The 23,382-nt window shown below is 33.9% G+C and overlaps 2 protein-coding genes across 2 annotated transcripts in view; one reads left to right on the top strand and one right to left on the bottom strand.

Moving 5' to 3' along the window:
• LOC128988971 (farnesol dehydrogenase-like) overlaps positions 1-23,382 on the top strand; it is a 424,915-nt gene that overhangs the window by 319,360 nt on the left and 82,173 nt on the right. The window lies entirely within an intron of this gene.
• LOC128988965 (NADP-dependent malic enzyme) overlaps positions 1-23,382 on the bottom strand; it is a 34,318-nt gene that overhangs the window by 3,181 nt on the left and 7,755 nt on the right. Inside the window, exons 3-12 of the mRNA XM_054410774.1 lie at positions 16,691-16,849; positions 14,772-14,953; positions 13,763-13,943; positions 10,500-10,628; positions 9,177-9,359; positions 8,233-8,371; positions 6,211-6,297; positions 5,399-5,541; positions 3,921-4,091; positions 188-311 (exon numbers count right to left, since the gene is read on the bottom strand). Of these exons, the coding sequence (XP_054266749.1) occupies positions 188-311; positions 3,921-4,091; positions 5,399-5,541; positions 6,211-6,297; positions 8,233-8,371; positions 9,177-9,359; positions 10,500-10,628; positions 13,763-13,943; positions 14,772-14,953; positions 16,691-16,849 (1,498 nt within the window). The remainder of the gene's footprint in view (positions 1-187; positions 312-3,920; positions 4,092-5,398; positions 5,542-6,210; positions 6,298-8,232; positions 8,372-9,176; positions 9,360-10,499; positions 10,629-13,762; positions 13,944-14,771; positions 14,954-16,690; positions 16,850-23,382) is intronic.

Raw genomic sequence — 23,382 nt, 5'->3', positions numbered from 1 at the left:
GAACCCTGAAATAATTGGCGACAGCTGGTCCATATAGATGAGACGTCTACTTCAGTATCCAATAGTCAATCAATGGTTAGGGCTAGTTGAGTTATTGCAAAAATCACTATAAAGACAGGACAATGTCCTGCTATCTTATGACCAAAACATTCAGAAACTCAGTACTGAGCTAGAAAGTAAGCCTAACCTTTTTCATAGGCGTAGATGGCGATTCTGGTTGCGATCTGTGTGGAACATTCTCTAATTTTGTTGAGTGGAGGGTACAAGCTGCCCCTGGCAATATCCTCATCAGTAACAAAGTCTGCTACAGTCTGAAATATAAAATAGAATGATGTTAAAACAGAACAGACATATGATAGATAATGTTTTAAGTAGATGAATAGATAATTTTTAATTTTATCTATAAAATATGTAAAAAAAATGATTTATTTTAATATTTTAATTTTAACTCATCACTTTGAAATTGTAGGATATTGTTTTGTTCATTCCGGGGAAGGTTACTTCCTGTCTTCCTGATCATAAAACCACATAAGTGCCTCCTGGGCATTGAAGTAACCATATTATGCTTAATTTTCTTGATTGGTTCCATAGAAACTAGGGATGGGCCGCTTACGATTCTCGATACCAGTGGTATCGAAGAATCACCGATACTCGATACTTAGCTTCATTGTACTTGATACCAATTCTGAAAAGTGAGGTTAATTATGGTACAAAACTTGATTGACGTTGAAGGTTGTAAAGAGCATTTGGAATACTCTGAAGTCAGCTAATATAAATAACTAGAGAACCCGTGCGGCTCAATGAGCCGCATAGTGTGAAACATAGCTCTGTTGAAAACGTTATTCTTAAATTCAAGTAATCCTAGTTACATCTTAGAGTTGTTTAAAAACTTGTTAAAAACTAATTTTAAATATATCTATTTGCGTCGTAAAAGGTTCACCTGCATTATTTCTGCTCTCAGTTTTAATTGATAACTTCTAATGAATGCTAAGCCATCTGCTTCAATTCGAGTTAACATGTTACAGCAAAGTTTTTCCAGCATTGAAAATTGAAGAAAACTGTTGCCTTACTGATAGCCTGTGTTAAGTAATTTAAGTTTGGGTCATTTTATTTATTTTATTTGAGACTTCCCTCTAATCAACCAAATTTTCTCCGTAGAGAATACTAAAAAGTTGGGTGATATCAACAAACCCACAAACTCTGGGTTACCAACTGGACAGTCATAATCTGCTTTGAATAGGCTAAAGCAGCAACACCATTGAAAGTTGGTTAACATACTTTACCGTGTTGTCTGTCAGTCACAGTGATATGCCTTCATCAGAACGTTCTCACGTTGTTCAGTTGAGTTTCTCTTAATACATGTCCCAAAGTTTTGAAAGTATGGATTCATTTGTCTAAATAGGTTGGTTAACTCTTGTAGCTACAAAATTTGGATATACATTTTCATTTTCTCTTTTTGAAAAGCGTAATATATTATTTGCCTCTCTTCAATCATAAAAATAAACTTGACCATAACTACTCGGTCGTTAAATACATAATCACTAATTCCTTCACTTATTTTTGGTCTAATATTGCCACTAAAACTTTCAATAGCAAATGAGTTTTTGAAACTTCTTATTTTTGACTTGAAATGTCTGGATTGCGTTGGTGAATTCAGTCCAAAAACTTTGTATAAGATTGTCCGAGATACAGGCAACATAACCTAGAAGTAAACAATCCATTTGCGTTTTTCTCAATTGAAGTAGACCGAGTAATACAAAAGTTTACAATAGAAACATAAGGTCCGCAACAAAAGTTTACAATAGAAACATAAGGTCCGCAAAGATTTGGTATAATCTTACTACCTCCTTGAACTCATCAGTCAAGGCATTAATATAGTTTGTACTAAACGTTTTGAAATATCTCGATCTGTCAGTGTCAGAAGTAAACATTTCTTGCATGCATTCATTTGATCTGTGATTAGGCAAGTTTACTTTACCACCGTGAAAACACTATGTGCTTCGTATATTTTTTCACTTCCAAAGTAAGTTGCATAGCATAACTGTCAAATATTATTCATCTCGCCAAGGGAATTTGTATCTTGATGGGTGTCTGTTAGACCAGGCTTCTCTTTTTCTACTCTCCTCATACGCATTTAAGATATCTTATTATTAATTGTCTCCTCCTCCTGTTTTCAATATTTCTTCTTTGAACTTGAGACATTTTCTGTTTTTCCAACAAAACTGATTAACTGTTTAACTTGGTCTTAACCTACTGAACATTACAAACATTAATATTTACTCCCAGAAAGCTAATGAGTTTCTTTTTATAGACAGCTGTTTTCTTGTTTTTAAATTTGTTCTGTGTATTTCTTATGGGGAAAACCAGACCTTTGAGAGGGTCTCACGCCCTTAAAAGTAGGAATTTAAAAAATGTAAAACCTTATTGCAAAACTACATATTGAGACGAATCTTTTTTTTTGACACCTTAAACGTTTAAATTGGTCCACAAATAAGAGAGGAGTTGCATTAACAAAAAACGGCTTCACATATTGTATATATAGATTCCAAGTTCATTAGCTCACATTCGTAATAGTTATATAATCTAATTATAGCGTATCTTTGCATCACAACGAATGACATGTACAACTAACAACAACTAGTAGAACACTAATTGAATGATAGAGGCTTATCACTTGCCGCCATGTTGTCAGATCGATGGCAATGTTGCCAGTTTGGCTACATGGTACAAGCATCAATTATATAAATATCATACAAAGTGTATTTAGTTAATGGTACTAGTATAAATAAATCAAGTTTTCTAACTCGTGATAGGCTTTATGTACATTTCATTAGCAGCTAAAGAGCTTGATAACTTGCTGATCATAGTTTGTGTGTAATATCATTGACTATAAACACACTTCATGACTATAAATCAATGGTTGATCCTTTAACCCTCTAATTGTCGCCCACTACATATTGGATGCGTTTTCTGATGCGTACAAGTGTCGCCCGCCCAAAATCGTGCAAGTTTGTAGGCACTATGTTTTGTTTGTTATTTTTATATGTGCGGTATCAATGACCAAGCTTACTTATACTAACTGTTCGGCTAATTAGGGGCTTCGTGGTGACTATTGGAGACGGCCATTTAGCGATGTATTTTATGATTATATCTATGTTGTTTCTCTCTGACAGAACTGAAACAAATGTCGTGAGTTTGCTAATGGTGAATTGTTTTTGTTTTGTTGTTGATTGCTATTGCTATGCGTGGTTCTAGTGAATTGTTCAAAAATGGGTTATGATCTCTGTTCCAGTGATGTGATGAACTCCATGACTTTTATGTGATTCTTTAAGTAATTTAAGTGATATTGATTATGACAATATTGAAGATGACTTTGATATTGACTTTGAGTATATAACTCAAGCAATATGGAACTTTCAATGTAGGCCCAGATGTATGAATGCTTATGCAAACAAAAAACTCAGTGAAGATTTTAGGCCTACCTAAACCGGTGTTTGTTGTTTCAATTTAATAAAATATGTTAAAATGTATGTTTTCTTGATATATCTTATTTTCCTTATAGGCTAACGCAATCTATGTACCCTAACTTTGTTCAATAAAAATTCAGTTATGATTAAATAAAAATAACATGCTCCTTTTTTTATAGGGATCGCGTGAAGCACACATATATGTGTTATTAAATTAATTTATAACAGGTATCGGTATCGAGTGCGGAATCGAGAATCAAATCCAAAGTTCTGGAATCGGCGCATCACTTTTTTGGTCAAAGGAAACGTCTTCCTGACTTGAGAGACGACAGCTGAATTTAAGGTTTGACTCAAGTGTCAGTTAAGTCTGCAACTCATAATGACCTCACTTCTTCACCTGTCTGCCACTGTTATGACCCAATATGAAAACTATTGAAGCGTTTGGCTCTATACCTGAGCAGCAATGAGGAAGAGCTCCTCATGAATATGGTGGATGCCAGTGGCTATGACTCCCAGCGCCACTCCAGGGAAGATGTAGGCGTTGTTGCCCTGTCCTGGCTGGAATGTCTTCCCGTTGAACTCAACAGGGGGGAAGGGTGAACCGCTGGAGAATATACAGCGACCCTAGACAACCAATAAGTACCACTTACTTTTATTTACTAAATTACTTACTGTTGGAACATTTCTGAACATTGGGACATGGACATTGGTGCAGCGAAACGTAGGATATAAGAGAACTTTAGTTTGATATTTTATTTTAACAAATTTCCCCATAGGGAAGTAGCTATTAACGTAGGTGGCACGGTAAGACCTAGACCCGGGACCAATTTACTTTTTACATTTTGATGTCCCTAGAGTTCAAAACTGCTATTTGTTCAAATTTTCATATATGTAATTTATATACATCCATGAACTTGAGTAATTTTTGTCCGATTTTGATTAAATTTGGATTGGAGATGTATGGTGGGATAAACTTGAATGAGTTCGCCAACTAGCATGATTGGACCATGGGAACGGGGCTTTATGGGGTAAAAATTGGGTTTTCTAATTTTTGACGCCCAAAACATAAAATTCCTCCATTTACCTTTAAGCCATTTTAAAGATATGACAAAATAAAAAATAATCATATTGAATTGCTTTTTACGGTTATGGATTAGGCCTACAAAAGAAATTTAAAAAATTGTAAATTTCAAATTCCCGCGTTATGTTAATGGACAATAAATAAACTGTTGTAGTTTGTTTTTTTGAGATACATTTTGACAGAACTTGGCAAATTTATTGATTTTATGCTAAGCTATTAATAATTCCTTAAAACACACTATTTATTCCTGAGATCTTGTAGCAGCAAACGTAGGTACTTGTTAAACCTAATGTTAAATAAATTTAATTGAAAATCTAATCAGGTAAATGGAAAATCGCTTAGTAGTCTATTTACATAACTATTAGGCCTACTAATTTACATAACATAAATAGTCTGCAGGTTTGCTGAGGCGGGAGTATTTATTTTAAATGTGTTGTGTGTGTTTTTTAACTATCGTGGCAATGACTATGTTCTGCTGATTTCAAAAAGGTGAGTTACACCCAAAAATATTATCTAACTGAATTAATAACCTCACCTAAAAACCATCTAGTTTAAAAATATAAATGGATCTCTTGTAACAATCGGGGTTGCATATCTAAGTATTTTTCTCAATGAGCCAAATCAATTTTTTTAATAAACAATGTTTTTGGCAATAAGGATGGTTTTTGTACTCTCACCTTCACATCTAGGAAGCAAGAAACCGATTTACAGATTTTTCAGACTAGTCCTACACGGCTACAGCATTATCACACGGATAAAAACCACTGCTGATGGCGGGATTTGGGACCAAAGCCCACACTCTACCACTGGTTATGGTTCGCTCCCCATAATTCTTTCTATCTGAACTCACATCAGTGTTGACGTAGGCTTGTTCGGCTGTACACTCTGCCTTGCTGGTAGGGTTGCTGAGGGCAAAGATGATGGGTTTCTCATTGTTGTTGGCCATCTCCCGCAGAACCTCCGGGGTGAAGGCTCCACCAGCCGCTGAGGCTCCTGTACAGGATCAGAGATGATGAGAACTATTTGAGAATCCACAATGGGGACAGAGTATGTAGGAAATGTGGGCAGTCATAGGAGATTGCTGTATTTACTTTATCACTGCACAGTTCTGAATGAAGTAAGGAAAAGTACTCTTGAGCACTCTAAGCCTAACCATGACAAGTGGGGAAGTGGCAGACACCTGCTTCATGAAAAGTTCATAGGCAGGATACTGCAGTTCACCAAGCAACTCAAGTCGGTCGATCCTGGTGTAAACAGTTTGAAATATTATCAAATAATTGATTTTCCCAGTATGTTCCATATTGAATTTCAAATATTGTACTTATATTTGTAATTGATAATTAGATTTTTCAGGGTTTGGATCAGGATTCAAATATTTCAATTCCTGGATTTGACCATCACTACTAAAAACTAATATTGTGTAAAGACCTGCTTAGTCTGATGCATGACATGTCTTGGAAGAATTAAGAATGTTTCATTTCCCATGGAAAAAATAAATGTGTACAGCAATGGCTATGGACCAAATAATGTAACAAATTGCTAAATTGAAAACTAAGTTTTTTAATGGATACAGTTTAGCTAGCTTACCTGAGACCATCTTTTAATATTCTAACCACTATGAATACCTCATAACCAATTCTTTTTGTCAATAACAACTCTTACCAATCAATATCGATGGCTTGATTTCTTTGACTAATGTGAGAAGGTCCTTAACAACAGCATGGTCCTTTGCATACAGCTGTTTGTGACCTGGATCAAACAGACAAACATTTCTGTATTAGGTATCATGTAATAATAACAATAACCTATGTTAACATTGTTTAGTTTTAATAAAAAAAAAATCATACCGCACAATGAAATATATAGATTTTTGGTCCGGTCCATTCCAGAAATTTTCAATTCCGGTTCTGATTCTTAGATATCGGTTCTCGATTCCATCATGTTAAAATTAGATTATAGTGCTAAATCCAATTCTTTTTACTAGTAATGTATCGATACAAAATTTTTTTTAATTCTTAATACCAATACATTTTTTTTTAGTTTCACTAAATTGTCTAAATGGATTGATTACTGTCTTAATGTCACTCCACAAAGTATTTTGTGGTAATGGGGTGTTTGTTCAAGTAAAGAAAAATGAATGTAGCAATACAAAAATTTGAATGAGCCAATTTATTTCTGAACCTTTATAAACACATCATCACCATCTTCTGTGGTGACTTTGAAATACCGTACTGAAAGTCTTTCTCAGTCACGAAAACATCATCACTGTCTCCAGGGTCAAAGCAAAATCCTGCATATAGCAGCAGTCAAGGAAACATTACAAAATATTTCACAAAATGTGTGTGCGTGTGTGTGATCACAGTAAAATATTAAATATCTTTATCTACCTCGGTCATATAGACATTATCACTATCTTCCGTAATTGCGGAAAAATTCTGCTCATCTACTATGGTTCTGTTAACTAAACATCATTATTGTCTCCCGCGGTTCCCGAAGACATCATTGTTTACCGCAATGGCGGCAAATTCTGATCACCTCCCGCGGTCAAGTGGACACCATTGTCGTCTCCTGTAACCGCGGCGAAATTCTGATGACTTCCCGCGATCGTGCAGACATCATCATTGTCTCCAGCGGTCATGGCAAACCCCTGAATAACTCCCGCAATAACGGAGCATCATCATCGTCTTCCGCGATCTCGGCAAAATAATGAACAACTCCCGCAGTCGTGTAGACATTATAGTCGTCTTCCTCGATCGCAGCAAAATTCTGAGCATGCCCCGCCATGTAGAAACACTCATCGTCTCTCGTAGTCACGGAGATGTTATCGTAGTCTAGCGCGATCGCGGCAAAAGCAGTAATTTTCCGATCGTGCGATCTTTGCAGACGAGTCGGGAATCGGTTTTGGAATCGACTTTCAGCTGTCGATTCCGATACCAAAGCCATGAATCGGTGGAATCGAGGATTTACTTTTGGAATCGACCCATCCCTAGTTTTTTAAAGTGTTCTTATCCTAGTTGATTGAATTTTATTTTAAATACAAGTTTATTTGTAAGAACAATTATCCCTGTTCACATCACTAAATAAAAACTGCATTATTAAATAAAAATGGAATGGGTTGTTAAATACTGTTGTTTGGATACTAAATCATTAAACATTAATTAAAAAACCAAAATAAGAGGTGGTGCACTTAAAACCTTGGAATTTTCCAGCATGGATCATATCCATCAAAGCAAGGGGTATTTTTTGCAGTACAAAAATGAACTGTAATGATAAAATTTTAAGTGACAAACCCAATACATGGATGAATCACCCACTACTGGTATAATGTATATTGTGGTTTAAAAGAATAAATTTGGCAAGTAAGAAAGATTTTCCTTCCTTTTAAAGCTTTGTAAATGTTTTTTTAAAGTCAGATTAAATTTTAGATCCCAAAACAATGTAAATACTTGTTGGTCAATCAATCAATCAATCAATCACCACTGTAAGTTAGGTAACTGGCTCATATTATCAGTATTTTATATCTTCATTGAAATTGCAGCACTGATAAGGTGTATTTAAAGCCAAAAAGAAATAAAAGATAATTAAAGTATGATAGAGAGTGCTTTGACCCAAAGTACATGGGAGAAGAATTAAAAAAAAATTATAAAACTAGATCAAGGTTTTGAGGAAACTAAAGCTAATCACCTTCAAGACGTCCCTCAGGCCTTCCCTTGGCCAGAAGTCCATCAATGTCCATCATCCAGATCTTGCTACGAGCCTCAGAGATGCTGGTGCCTTCTGTCTGCATTGCTCTCACACACAGGTTGGCGATACCAAGAGCGGCCTTGACAAATTACAAAAACATAACTGTATCAGTAAGATGAGAGACTAAGGTGTATTTTTATGTCAAATAGTCACAAGGGTGAACTAAGTTTAAGTGATAGCATTGACTATTGGATTATTAGTCAAAGCATTGACTATTGGAACTGTAGCCTCAAGAAGGCAGCACCATAATGATAACAGTACTTAGAGATTGAGTTAGCAAACCTAAATCTGACCTAGGGTTTTAACCCTCTCTCCACCCTCCATTCCCTTTTATTTCCTCCTATCTAAAATAGCACAAAAGAAAAAAAACAATACTGCACCAACATTGTTGGTTTTAGCTTTTAAAATGTTCTCTAAAGAATAATGTTATGGAATCAAGAATTTATTGCAACAAATTACAAAAAGAACATTTTGTATAGTTGAGGTCAATTTGAGAGTAACTTAGGCTAAGAAGTCTCAGTAATCTGCAAGGATAAAATGTCCAGTGGTTAGCATTTCAATTAGGGCCTATAACATTCAATAACTTAGGCTACAAATAATTTAAACAACAAAGTAAGTTACACAGATTTAAGGCCTACATCAGTCAGAAACTAAAAACTAATATCAATGTCAGACATGAAAAATTCACTTAAACTATAAAAAGGGTGATTTAATAACCAGCAAAAAAGTTTACTGGTTTGGAACCAGTGTTTCTCTTGACATCAAGACCTTGACAATGTATTTGTATAAAACGTATCCACCCAAGCAATGAGTAAGCCAGTCAGGATTACCACCAATAATGACAAGTGGGAAATAATTATTCAGCATTACAAAAGTTAAATCACCTCTCCAGCCCCTAGGAAAAGGAACTTGTTGTCGGACATTCGCTTGTTTATGATTGGTCGAGCTGCCATTAGTCCTGCCACAGCGACAGACGCGGTTCCTTGGATGTCATCGTTGAACGTGCAGTACTTGTCTCTGTATTTGTCCAGGAATCTGAATGCATTGTGGTTGCCAAAGTCCTCAAACTGAAAAGTAGAGAGGTTTGGCAAAGTTAAACATTTAACCGACAATTTACCAAAATTTACCAACCAAAATGCTACGGCTATCGCAAGAAAAAATAAATATGAGATATAATAACAATGAACTAAGATAAGATAGGCTTATGAGATAAATCGTTCTACAAGTTTAATAAAAATGTGACTTTTAACCAGTTTGAATATCTGTGATGGTTTTTCAGGCAGATGAAATTAAATATGTTGTTTGCCTTAAAGAGTGCATTTCTTTAACCAGGGGTCTCCAACCTTTCTTACTCATGGGCCACGTTGGAAATTTTTATCGGTAAGGAGTGCCAGCAATAATCAAATCCAAAAAGATTACTGCTTGGCTCTAAAAAACCCCACGTAGTTGCTTTCTAATAATAGCTCAGTGGTTTTCTAAAATGTAATTTTCTAACTTATTTTTTAGTTAATGTAGGCCTATACCATTTGTTATAACAGCATTTATAATTTAGTTTTATTATACATTCTTGTGACGTTATTATACAGTTTTTTTCTGTGCAAAATAAAGATGATTTGATTTGATATATATATCAGGTTGGCCAACTAAAATTGTTTACCTGTTTATGTGAATAATTATGTCACAAAAAAACAATAACCTACTACATACCGGTAATAGTTTTGTAATTACTATGGTGTGAACTTTAGTCATATTTATGATTTTGACATAACACAAAGTACAATGATGGCAACTAGAATATAAATAGAAAAAATATGTTTACACATCTGGCCTGCAGGCGATAGGTTGGAGACCAATGTTTTAAAGAATGATTAATAGTAACGCTATGTATCTTTAAACAAGTTTACACATTGTTTATTCAATACTTTCTTTTTTATTGTATTATGTTTACAAAACATATGAGGTTTTCAATAACTAAAAATAACTACAGTTAAAGCAAACTAGAAAAGAAGAAATTTTCTCCCTTTATTTAACTTGTGATCACAATAAACCGAAAGTGTACGATTGCTACATTAGATGTAGCATTTGCAAACATTTACTCAATAATTTAACAGATAAATTCATAATCACATAATTTATAAAGAATCAATCTAAAATAAAGAATCTGTTGTAAATCAACAACACCTGGTATATGGGCTTTTTTTACAAACCTGGATGAGAGTGTTTTGTCCGTAGCGTTTCACAACTGCTTGCATGAACTCGTCTACAAAATCGTCATACTCGGGACCCACCAACCTTTTCTTTCTTAGTCCGATATACAACGGATCGTTGTACAGTTTCTGTCAAACAGAAACAAAAAATGAGATCTGTAATTTTGAAATAACTTATTAAATTATTTAATTAAGGTTAATTGACTTAATTTTATTAAATCTTAAGAAACTTAGAGGTACTGGTAACATAGGGCACAAGGGTCTAGGTTTTAAGGAATTTTATTAGGATGGAATTGATTGTTGAGTGGGAAATTTGGCATAAGTAACACCAAACTTTACACTGTATTCAATAATAATTGTAATATCCACGTTCTCTGGCAGGATTTTCTAGCAAGGGAAGTTTAAATGGCTATAACAGTTAATTTCTAGATTTCTTTCCAGAAAGAAGATTTAGGTGTAAACAGTAAACACTTAAGTAGGCCTATACCAAATATATTTCAATTTCACCTTTTTATAGTAGTACATGAGATTGATTAAACTGCTCAGATAGTCTGATTTTACAGAAAACATTATAGCAACTTTCCATGAATTTATTACTAATGATTTAACTTGGTATCAAATCTCATCAAGTGTTTTTCATGTAGTCTTATTCATTATTGCTTTGAAGTAATACTGTAACCTAACCTAGCCTATATTATATGGAATAAACATGCCATTTCATTCATTCATTAACAAGTAACCAACAAGTAGGGAGGGATGAGACTAAATTTTAAGTTTGAGACGAGATCGAGATGAGATTAGGCCTATATAGCTCTCATTACTATCGGGAACTATTCGTTTGTGCAGTTTCATAACGTTTAACAAAGAACAATAAAGCACTATTAAAACAACAACTAAAGTACAATAACTAATTAATATCTCAAAAAGAGTGTATAAAATAAAATAGCAAAAGCTTACAGAAACTTAAATAGTTATGACAATCTTAAAAAATAAAAAATAAAATAAAATATGACATCTTTAATGTAAAACTGTGACATGCACACCACAACTAACTGTATCACAACAAAAACAGTCTTTAAGAGACAAAAGAAAATAGCTGTAGCTTGTACACAGTGTTACTTCTGATCTCGGTGATAATGATATCATAAAAGTAAAACCTATTATATCCAGTACAGATGAGTCAAGGGTCATAACGGATAAACAAATTCAAATTACCAGGTAAACCTAAAATGTTCTCCATAAGAATAGCATTAGAAACCATTTACTGCTGATTTTAGTTTACTGAGACAGCTGATCGTGATTTATCATCAAACCACATGTTAACATTTAGATTACTTATTTGCCAGTCAATTCTGCAGTGTACTATATAAAACCAGGGATTAGTCCTGGATCTGACTAGGGTTCTGTGTGCATGTCGTGTATAGAGAATTTTGCTTTTGCATTTCAATATAGGTGTCTTAGGAAGTGTTTTCCACTTGGGTGTCAAGTTCTACGTTTTTGAGCTATGATGTAATCAAGATGGCGGCTCGGCAATTTTTGAATGCGTATATTTCGCAAACCGTTTAACGTCATAGCTGGAAAACGTAACAGGTGCAGACTTGACACCCGAGTGGGCAAAATTCTCTACACACGACATGCACACAGAACCCTAGTCATGTCCAGGACTAAATCTTTCCCGGACCGTACACCACTTTCAGTGTTTGTTTACGGTTCATTCAATCTCTTTGCTTTATTTTAGGTCTAATCACATATTGTTTGGTATCAATGGAAAGGGTATAGAATTATCTGCAACTTTTGCAACGGGTGGTATTTGATTTTATCAGCAGTTAAGAAGTCATAAGCAATAATAAATATAATAATAATAAAAACAACGTTTTTCAATATTGTGGGGTGAATATTAAGTTTACAACAAATGTGTAAATACAAAGAGATAGTTTGTAAAAATATCTTTCAAACAAAAAAAGAATCATCCCGATCCGTTAAACGGTTTGCGAAATATACGCATTCAAAAATTGCCGAGCCGCCATCTTGATTACGTCATAGCTCAAAAACTTACCAGGTGCGAACGTGACCTAAAGGGCTGTGGAAGACTGACTATGTTATTTATGTTGACGTGAGTTGTTTTGAAAAACATATGTTTTAATATAAAAAAACGCTCAAGAATAAAGATGATTTTCATTTAATTTAATTTCATTTTTGATACGAGATCCAGAGGTCTCGTATCGTAATAAAGTAAAAGGAAAGAAGCCAAATTATGGGTCCCACACGAGCTAGGTACGATACGAGACCTCGGGATCTCGTAGCGCAGTGAACGAACGTGTAAAACTAATGCACAGATGCAAGTGTTCTTTTATATATGTTTTATTTTTTTTTTATGTCTGAACAGTCTTTTTATTGGAAGTATTTTAACTAGTTTACGTACATGGAATTGACCTCAACCTTACGGCTACGGTAGCAAGTTAGCATTATTTGCACGATATTTTCGTGGCGGTGAGACACAGGCTGGTTGCCTGACTCTATCCGAGACTGGTAAGCTACGGCAATACAATTATTGTACGGTATTTTCGTGCGGACAAAACACAGGACGATTGCCTGACTCCATAAGAGACATTGCAAAATTTGTCACTGGAACTGGTAAAATAATTTTGTGTTGGCAAGATTTTGGCCGGTTGCCTGACTAGCTACAGTACTAAACTGACTAGTTTTCGGATGATAACATGGTATTAACTTCGCAGTTTGTATCGCCATCATTTTATTTGGCATCATCTAGTCTAAATCTAGACTAGATTAACTGTTGTACGTGATAGTATAATATTATTATACATGACAAGTTTCGTCTAAAGATTTAGTGTTGTCCCAAAATAAATAAAAATCTGTAGGTCTACAAAAATTTAGGTGACAATTTAAACAAATTCCGTGACAATAGGGGACTCCGGTGACACATTACTAAAATCGGTGACTTTACGGGGACTTCGGTGACATCCGTGACAGGTAGACACCCTGTGTAATGAAACATAGGCCTGCTAAGACTACAAATTTGAGCTTAACAAACTACACGATTATAAATCCTAAATAGCTATTTAAGTTGAGTCAATTAACTTTTCTCAACCGATTCATACCACACCACAAACTACTGGTTCCTACAAGGAAAACAAACAGTTCCATCTAAATTACAACAATTTCCCTAATGACACTCACATTAACCAGACGATGGTTAGAGTAAGGACAAGAATATTGATTACCTAAGTAAAGGGGATAATTACTTCGTTATTGGTGCCCACGTCAATGGTGATGGGCAGACACTGATGAGGTTTGATGCCTGCCAAGGCAGTGTACAGAGCCAGCTTGCCCACAGGAATGCCCATTCCGCAAGCTCCAAGATCTCCAAGACCTAGGATACGCTCTCCGTCTGTCACGACGATAGCTCTGACATCAGGTTCAGGCCTGGAATACACAAGCAAATGAGCTGTAAACTCACACTTTTAAACGGTTATAGTAATTGTTCTGTTTTTCGTAAAGAAATAAGTTTGTGCTAATACATTATGAGTACAATAGTTTATGGACGACACAAAGACATTTAGTACCTAATAAAAACAAATAGGCCTATTGTACTAAAATGCATGGGCAGGATTGGTACCATTGTGAAAGTAAAGATCTATGACTATTGATACAATAGTATCCAATAGTCTATGGTCAGGATGTAAATTCATTTTGTTTTTATTGCAATAGTTATGTTCTAAATCTCTTCATTTTTGATTGATGGGAGTGGTTTTTTTAACTTAGCAGATTAATAAAAATATAATAGATGTATGTCATATTTAAGCTCCAGGTACTTTTTTTACAACATCAAAATCGAGTTGAGTAATTTGCTCATTTTCCTGTAAAAGTAGAAATATTTCCATTAACTTACTGGACAGGTTTAGAAGTTTCTCAGTTGTTTAACTAGGTTTGTTTCAGTGTTTGTTCAGCAGAACCAAACCATATTGTTCAGGAGAAAATAGCATTTCACCTGGACTTTCCTCTATCTTACTCAAATAATTTGCTAGGTCTTTTAGAACTTAAAAGGAGACTTGTCCAATTTTAAATAATAGTTTTGCGTACTCAGAATTCTATAGAAGCCCAAATCCAAATTCTAAGTGGAGTTTTATTAAAAATATACTACAGTTAAATTAATTTATTATTAAAATATTATTTTAAAAACCCAAAACACTTTAAATTGTACAGCTTTTTTTTTACAAGTTGTCTATCTCATAGGGTCGTTTTACGACTCACCAGTTTTTCAAGATGTCGAAGATGTGTCCTTTGTCGTGAATGGTGATGAACAGTCCTCGGGGTCGTCTGTAGATGAGACCAAACTTCTGACATGCAAGACCCACAGTGGGAGTGTAGACAATGGGCATCAGTGTCTCTACATTCTCTGACAATAGGCGGAAGAATAACCGCTCGTTTCTGTCCTGAAAACAAAGAAATCCTTACACTAAAAGTTCTATCATACTTGAGTTAATTAAGCATTGGTTGCAAAATAGCTTAGCCTATAAATTGAATGGCAAGATTGTGATGTGACTCACAAATCGTTCTTTATATTTCTTGACTGTATTTTTTAAAGGTAAAGTTTTTTTCTGTATAAGTACTAAATACTTAACACAGTAAATGAAGATTTTTTCAAGAAGTTTTTCAATACATAGCTAAATTAAAAATAAAGTGTAGTACAAGTTTGGTAATGATCAGAAGCAAACTTATTATTATTTAAATCTAGTATCATTTTAATCTTGACATGGTACTAACCTGTTTTTAAACAAGTTAGGTACTTCAAACATGTTTATGTAAAATCGAACCAATTAGTTAAAACAAATTCATTTTTACACAATCTGATCATTTAAGAACTCATCTATACTGTAATAGGTTTTTCTTTAAAAAAAATTAGCCAGAGGCTGCTTTTGAAATGCTTGGACTGTATTTTGCTCTTTAATTCTTGAGACAGTTTATTAAATAGTTTTTTGCCCATTTATGTCGGGGTTTTTTTCTACTAATGAAAGACGATGCCGCGGATAATGAAAGTTAGTTTTAAACACAGTATCATATCTATGCTCAACGTTTTCACCACATAATTTTGCAAAATTTCCTTCTACCATCAAAAGTGTTTTAAAAATTGTTAAACTCGGAACAGTCATTACCTCCTTAAAACCCCTTGATGATTTAATTGAGTTAATCAATGACTGTTTAAAACTAAGTACTATGTTATGGATGTTAATACATTATGTTCCATAACAAATTCCAAGTTCACATAAATTAAATGGCAAATAAAGTTTGTAGTAAAGAAAGAAATGTAAAGTAATTTTAAATCATCTTCATTTAAAGAAACAAATTGTATAACGACCAAAACTTAATTTTTTGCTGAAAAACTGACGATATTGATATGAGTTATTACAAAAAGTAAACGTTAAGTTTATTCAACAAACATCATATCTGCTTGAAAAGATTTTAATGTAGCCAATCCTGAAATGTAACCAACAGTAAATCACTTACTTGTAACTTAAAGTAGAAACATTATGAAACCCTAACAATATTACAAGTTAGATTTTAATGCCTAGAATTCACTTAGATATTATTCAGTCTCCAGCTACCTATATACAAATTTAACTCTGGTTGCACCAACTCCTATGTCACATTTAAATTTGTAGTGTGTGTTGTAAGTTATTTAGGAAGGCAATTCTGTTAACCACAACACAACAAACAGCTTGTTAAGGTAAGATTAGTAAAACAAAAATATAGCCAAAAAAAGGAGGGACAAATAAAAGATAGAACCATTGACTTTCATACCAAAATAGACATTTAATCTATTTTGACCATCTGTAGCCAATTTTCAAATCAGATTGTAGTTGAATATGAGCCACTAACAAAGTATGCTACTATAAACATTATATTTCCTAACTCAATTCTATGATAGTTGATGTGACTTAAAACATGGTTTAGTGTTGTAGTGAGTTTTACTTTAAGTTTAAATTTGTAAAAGTATGTATATAAGACAGAAATGAGTATTTGGCATCAACACTCTCTGCAGGTAGCTCAATTCAACTATAAAAAATTGACTACAGCCGGTCCATGTAGATGGGATGTCTACTTCCTTCGATAGTCATAGATAGAACTAAAGAAAAAGGGAGAAAACAAAATGACTCACAACAAGTGAATACCTGCAGCTCGGCGAGGTAGAGATATCTGTTGAGATCTTCTTGATACTTCATCACACTGAAACGGCAAACTTCAATCTGCTGGGCTTGTGTCTTGAACCTAGGAGGCATCAATCCGTGGATACCAAGGGCCTGCCTCTCCTCCAGAGTAAACGCTAGACCCTTACATGTGAAAAATACAGATTACAGTTTTTTCTCAATTAGATCAACACACACAGTAAATCTGATGCTGCTACAAATGAGTCATTGGCTGATCAGTAAAATACTGGAATTTTTACTTGTATTGTGTAAAAATTCCAAATTTTTCCAGCTGCGGTATCCAGTTTTATTCTCAGTGAACCATTAGTGGCTAAAAAGTGAGGTTTTGAGCTGATACAATAAATTTAATTTAATATTATTTGCTGCTACCTTTTAGTAACAAAAGTCTTGACATGAGCCAGCAGTGTGTTAGTGTTTCTTTTTAAATCCCATTCATCGTGTTTACATTAAATTTATGAGTACAATTTTAGTATAAAAACGTTTATGCTTCCCTTCCATCTGCTGTCAGTTTCTGCTTTTGGCTGCATTAGCCATTGCTTTGTGCTCTTAGAACATCTTGGACCTTTTCCATGCTCCAACCAAGAGTTGATCAACATTTGACATCAATTTTAAAAAACTAGCGATCCTGATAGGAGAAAAAGGATTTGTGTTGATATTTTTTTATTTGGCATTTTACGATTCTTGGTTTTGTTGTTAAAGGTGGATATGGTAAAAGGTTTAATTGAGTTGGCTGTTTTCGTGCCGTTTTTGCAGTTTTGTTTGTGAAAGGCAGTAAATGATTCTATTTTGATTAATCAACAATCAAATTATTTGCCAGGCTAAGAAAATCTTCCTTCTTCTCAGGCTTTGGCCACATTTAATCCACGTCCATAAAAACTACATGTTTAAAAATTATACATCTAAAATACTAACAGCACGACCCCCTACCACCCTGAGTGAATCATTGGGATTCACTATAAGCTTTCATCTCCCCTTTCTGGAGAAATTTTCAATCCTTTCTTTCTTTTAGCGAATTTCCCATATAGGGAATAAGCTATTACCGTAGTACTCATGGTAAGACCTGGACCCGGGACTGGTTTAATTTTTCATTTTGAGGTCCCTAGAGGCCAAAAAGACCATCCGTTCAAATTCATATATAGGCCTACATAATACATATATGTGTCCGTTAGCACGATAACTCAAGCAAAAATGATCCGATTTGGATGAAATTTGGTACATACGTGTAAACCTACGTTTATTCGAACGAGTTCGCGATCCAGCATAATCGGACCATGGGAACGGGGGTTTATGGGGAATTTTATGGGGTAAATTGATAAAATTTGGCAAATTTATTTATTTCATCCTATACTATTGACGTATGGTCAAAAAACACTTTTTACCTTCCCCGTAGCAGCAAACCTAAGCACTCATTAAATCTAATGTTATTTAAGTAAGGAATAAATAATGTCTTATTTATAGAAATATTTTAGTAAAAATGTAATCAGACAAGTTGTAATTCGCTTAGTCTGCAGGATTGCTGCGGCGGGGTTATTTTAATTTAAAAAGCCTTTATGTATCCCTTTTTCTTCCTATTTCTGTACTACTTTCCTAAAGGTCTCAATTGTTTCCTTGTCTCTTATCAAGTTATATTTTCTCATCTCTAGACCTTTCCTATCCAGGACTTCTTCTTGTTCTTTCCTATTTGCCTCCTGAAGTGGACAATTCATCAAAACCTGACTTGCCAATTTTGACTATTTCTCCGCATCTGCATACTTCCTCTTCCACCAGGTTACATCTCCGCAAATTCACCTTTAAATTTCCATGTCCAATACAAACTGTGTTCAATAATGACCCATCTCCCAATCTTGTTCCAGTCTCCTTCTGAAGTTTGACATATTATATCCGAACGTTTACCTTTATTCTTCACTCTGCTCCTAGCGCATTTGCATTTGCATCTAATGTATGCTCTCTTATTTTCCGATTCTTTTCCAATTTCCGACTGATTTCCGTTTTTTTGTTATGTTTTGATTTTGTGCAAATAAAAACTGGTTTAAATACTGTTAATACTGTTCAATGAAATGGCGACCATACATACAGTGAAACATCAATCTTTTCAACTAATCTAATAAATCCTTATGCATATGTCTCCAATTTTAGTATAAACAGCTGTTTCAAATATTAGTGTCAATTTCAAAGTATTAATCTGTTCAAATGTAAACAAACATTTTCTCCCTAAGAATAACATGGGAACTTTGAAGGCCACCGGGGCAGAGCCCTGATGGAATTCTAAAGTTTTTTTGTTTGATGGCAAAACTACATGCTAAGACCTTTCTAACGAAACCTTGGACATGGTGATCGGTAGCACCACCGCTTCAATACAATTATGACAAAAATATGCCTAGCGTATTAAAAATATAGATATTATTTCCAAACAGTTTCATTGGATTGAATATTCAGTTATAAATATCCTACTTTCATAATAATCTTAATCATCTATGTTGCAAGAGGGTGATTCATTAATTTGTGATATCATTATTCATTGTTCACATGTTATGAAACTCTGACTTTTAATACACATATGGTCATACAGATTAGTCCTACAGATTTACAGTACGTAAAGAATTATGAATTTAAAAATAGGCTTTTTTATATCAGTTAAACTTAATCAGTACTATGCCTATATAACATTATTGGATCCATAATTGAAAAATATTTGTCATTGTAATATGTTTACTACGCTTAGAAGAAACAAATACCATAGATAGACCTACATTCTTCAATCATAATATGAAAAATGCTTTACGATCATATTTATAACTTTGTACTGTGTATGGTGACAAACAAAAGTGTTTCAATTAATATAAAATCATCAGAAATGATGATTCTAATTCATACAAACCCTAAAAGGTTGGGCATAACTAACTCATTAGCTGAATAAAAAATTAAAACAATTAATGACGGTGATAAGACAATATTGTAGCTATTTACATCTAGAACAGAGTTAACAGGTAGTATTAGAATAGCCTTGAAACCATCCTGTTACCTCATGGTACAATATTGACTGTCAGGGCCATGGCTACTGTCATGATTATATCATCTACCGACAGGGTCGCAGCCATCTAAATATCAAATATCTACGTTATCACAACAACTGTCAGGTAGTGTTGTGATAACATGACAGAGCTTATTATACCATTTAAAATCCATACAATTTACTAAAGTCTGAATATAACGAGGGGCCCAAATTGAGATTATTGTTCCAAATAATACCTTATTATTTTTTAGATTAAAAAACCCCTTTTAAATTACCTTAAAACCGTTAAAACAACATCAAAAACCATCCTCACCACCATTCAAATACAATACCAGCTTTTATATTGGGCTGATTGGTTTTAACACTCGTTACTCCATATTCATAAACTGAAAACATTCATTCAGTACATCAGACACTTTACATTTGAATGGAACAGATAAGCATGTCCTTGAGTTAAGGTAAAGAGGTGCTCAAGAATATAGGAAGATTTCTAATTGATTAATCAACAAAAAATTTCAACAGATTAACAAATTCAGTTTGAACCAGTTCTTATTGATCAGAATGTTACACTATTTGTTGGCCCATTGAGTTTGTAAACATAAAGTATTTAAAATAACGTTAATAAAATAAATTGAACCTAACAGAGTAGATTAATAGTATTGAGAAAAAAAATTTCGATCATACTTCCCCTACTTTGGAGACATAGCCTACAGTCAATTAGGAAGATTTAACAACCTCCTAACTGCTGTTCATAAAAAAAAAAAAAATAATAATAATAGTTTACAATTTATATAAGGAGTTTTCCAAAACTTTATTTCACACAAACCTTCCCAGGGGTGTATAGAACAACCTTTCATCACAATCGGATGGCCGGTTTGGTAACGCATAAAGAGCAAACAAACATACATTGGATTTTATATATATATAGATAAGATAATATATTTTTGCTTAAATAAGTTTATTAACGATGCAGAAAAGGCTTTGAATACTTTCACAGTTATTTTAAAAGAACTAAAAATTTAGTCTATGAAAATTCTTAAGTCAGGACCAAAACGTAAAACTATTCCAAGCATGGGCGCAACACAATTCTCTAAATATATTTTAATAAAACATTTATCTGTATCTATTACATATATAAGACAAGCACAATTTTTGTCGGCAGAACTCCTCCATGGTTTCTCATCCGATTTTGTTAGTTTATGCCTCATTGGAAAGATCTCATTGAGTAGATGTCATAATACAAGGTCTTACATGTTGAAAAAGTCCTCTGGGCTCTGCCCCAGTGGCTTTTCAAGTTCCCATGTTATCATTATTCGTTTACACTGTGATCTGCTGTATAATTTAATTGCTGTTAACATTTAATTTGCAATTGGATACGCGCCCGAGGCTACACACATTTTCTGAATAAGTTGATATAAATATTTTTTTAAATTAAATACAGTATCTACTAATATAAATCTGGGTTTGTGTACAAATTATAATGGAAAAATACAAGAAATCCTGGGCAATTTGATCTATTTTGCCAAATAAAAAAACCAAATTGACACAGTACTGTATTTCTTGAACTATCAATGAAACAACTGATTTGCAAATTATGGAAACATAGAAAAGCCATAAAACACCACAAAGTAGAAGAAATACAGTATAGATTATGTTTTATTTTAGTCAAGAAACCTTTGTAGAAAGAACTAAAAACAAGATAAAATATTCACAAGAAATGTTGATTATCTAGAACTGTTATGAACAGCGTATCTGATTTCCTTTAGTTACAGAAGCTTTGAGCTTAAATTCTTAAACTCACCGATAATTATGACTGTTAGTAATAATAACAATTGTAATACACACAGGTACTTTACAATTGCTCGATACACTAGTAGTTTTAAATTTGCATAATCATTACCATGAGTTATGCAATTTTTAGCTTAGACGTGTGAATTTGATAATGTAGGCTCATATAATTAAAGAATAATTACATAATAAAATGCGATGTAAGAAGAATATGGTTGAGCAATAAAAAGTTGCATTGATATTTTTATATTCCCATAGTTGACTGTAATTATTAGGCTACAATAAGTAGATAAGACATATTTAACTCTGCAAAAAAGATTATGAGCAATCTTTTCAAAGAACAGTTAATGAAATTGGGCTATGATTATACTAGAACGCTGGCATCCGCTATGCTGGCGTCCGGGACCATTAAATCAAATTATGGAAATTAGACTAGGGATGCTAAAAATGCCAAAAAAAATGCTAAAAATTCTTGGATGGTAAAAAAGCCACCGGGTGCTTTATTTTGTGCATCCCAAAAGGGAAGCTGAAATTCGAGCGTCCGGTGACTTTTTGCCTCCAGGGATACACAAAATTGCTTGTGGGGTATTGGTTAAAATGCGGCACAGTATACTAGGCTACTAGCATCGGAGACACTATCTTTCGACATGTACGCTAATATAGGGAATAAGCTATTACTTTGGGTCTCATGGTGAGACCTGGGCCAGGGACCAATTTACTTTTTCAATTTGATGTCCACAGAGGCCAAAAACTCGCAGGCCAAGCACTCGAAGTGGGATGCCAGCCTCTCAGAAGCCAGCATCCCAGACGCCAGCCTCCTGGTATAGTCTTAGCATTAGACATATAAAAATAATGTCATAAAACATTGTTGGGTAAAAAAATATTTTCAACTTGTTAAAAGAAAAAAAGTAACCACTTTTAAACGTAACTCAAATAAGTTGAGGATGAACTTATAATTAAAAATAATCAAGTAAAATTTTATCTTGAAGAATTCCTTTAGGCCTATATATTTACACGTATCAGTTGAATATAGGTGGGCAGGTAAAAAAATTATTTTGAAATAGATTGTGGCCAAATGCACTGGCATCACTCCAAAACTCTGCCTTCATTGTGAGAGCCGAAAGGAGTTGGCAGCATAAAACAGACCTTGGACCTCAACCAACGTGACGATCTGAGGCGTAAACTTTGCAACACAATTTTAACCTTAGTAACCTGTCAAGCATAAAGCTCTGGAAATTACTAAAAGTTCTTCACCAAAATTGCTTTTTAACCTGGATTGAAAAATGTACTAGGTATCATTAAAGATTGCAGAAGCTAAATAAATATAAGTATTTTTTTAAGTTTTTTGAGCGGTTATTATTATATTTAAGTAAATAAGGCTGTAACAGATGTATAGTGTTCAGTTTTCCACTAAAATGCAATCCAAATTTTAACACTTGGCATAAAGTTAGTTAAAACTGTTCATAAGTATGGACTAATTTTTCAACACACAATAGTGCAAAAATAGATGCCCTAGATTTCCCATCTTGCTCAATTCTACAGTCAATCCCCGCATAAGAGGAGTTTTGTAGCAAACTCTTATAATTTGACCTAGTATTTTCAAAAATATAAAAACCTCCATTTTTATTTACTTAAATAAGTTTAGACACTATAGATTAATGTATCAGAAAACTGTAAATCGACCTTATTAATACATGAAAAACACATTTTGGTTTCCCATCCATAAAATTTGGCAGAGGATCCAATAGGTACCTATAGCCTCTTTCAGTGATGGAGAAAATGGCTAAATAATAGCATGAAACATAATTTATCACTGACAGATACAATTGCATAAAAAATGTAAGTCTGTTTCAAT

The sequence above is a fragment of the Macrosteles quadrilineatus genome, unplaced genomic scaffold (assembly GCF_028750875.1).
Source record: "Macrosteles quadrilineatus isolate MER2022 unplaced genomic scaffold, UCM_ALF_1.0 Scaffold_3__2_contigs__length_128488019, whole genome shotgun sequence".
NCBI lineage: Eukaryota > Metazoa > Arthropoda > Insecta > Hemiptera > Cicadellidae > Macrosteles > Macrosteles quadrilineatus.
Note: the sequence above shows the minus strand (reverse complement) of the source record. Positions and strands in the feature narration are given on the sequence as shown.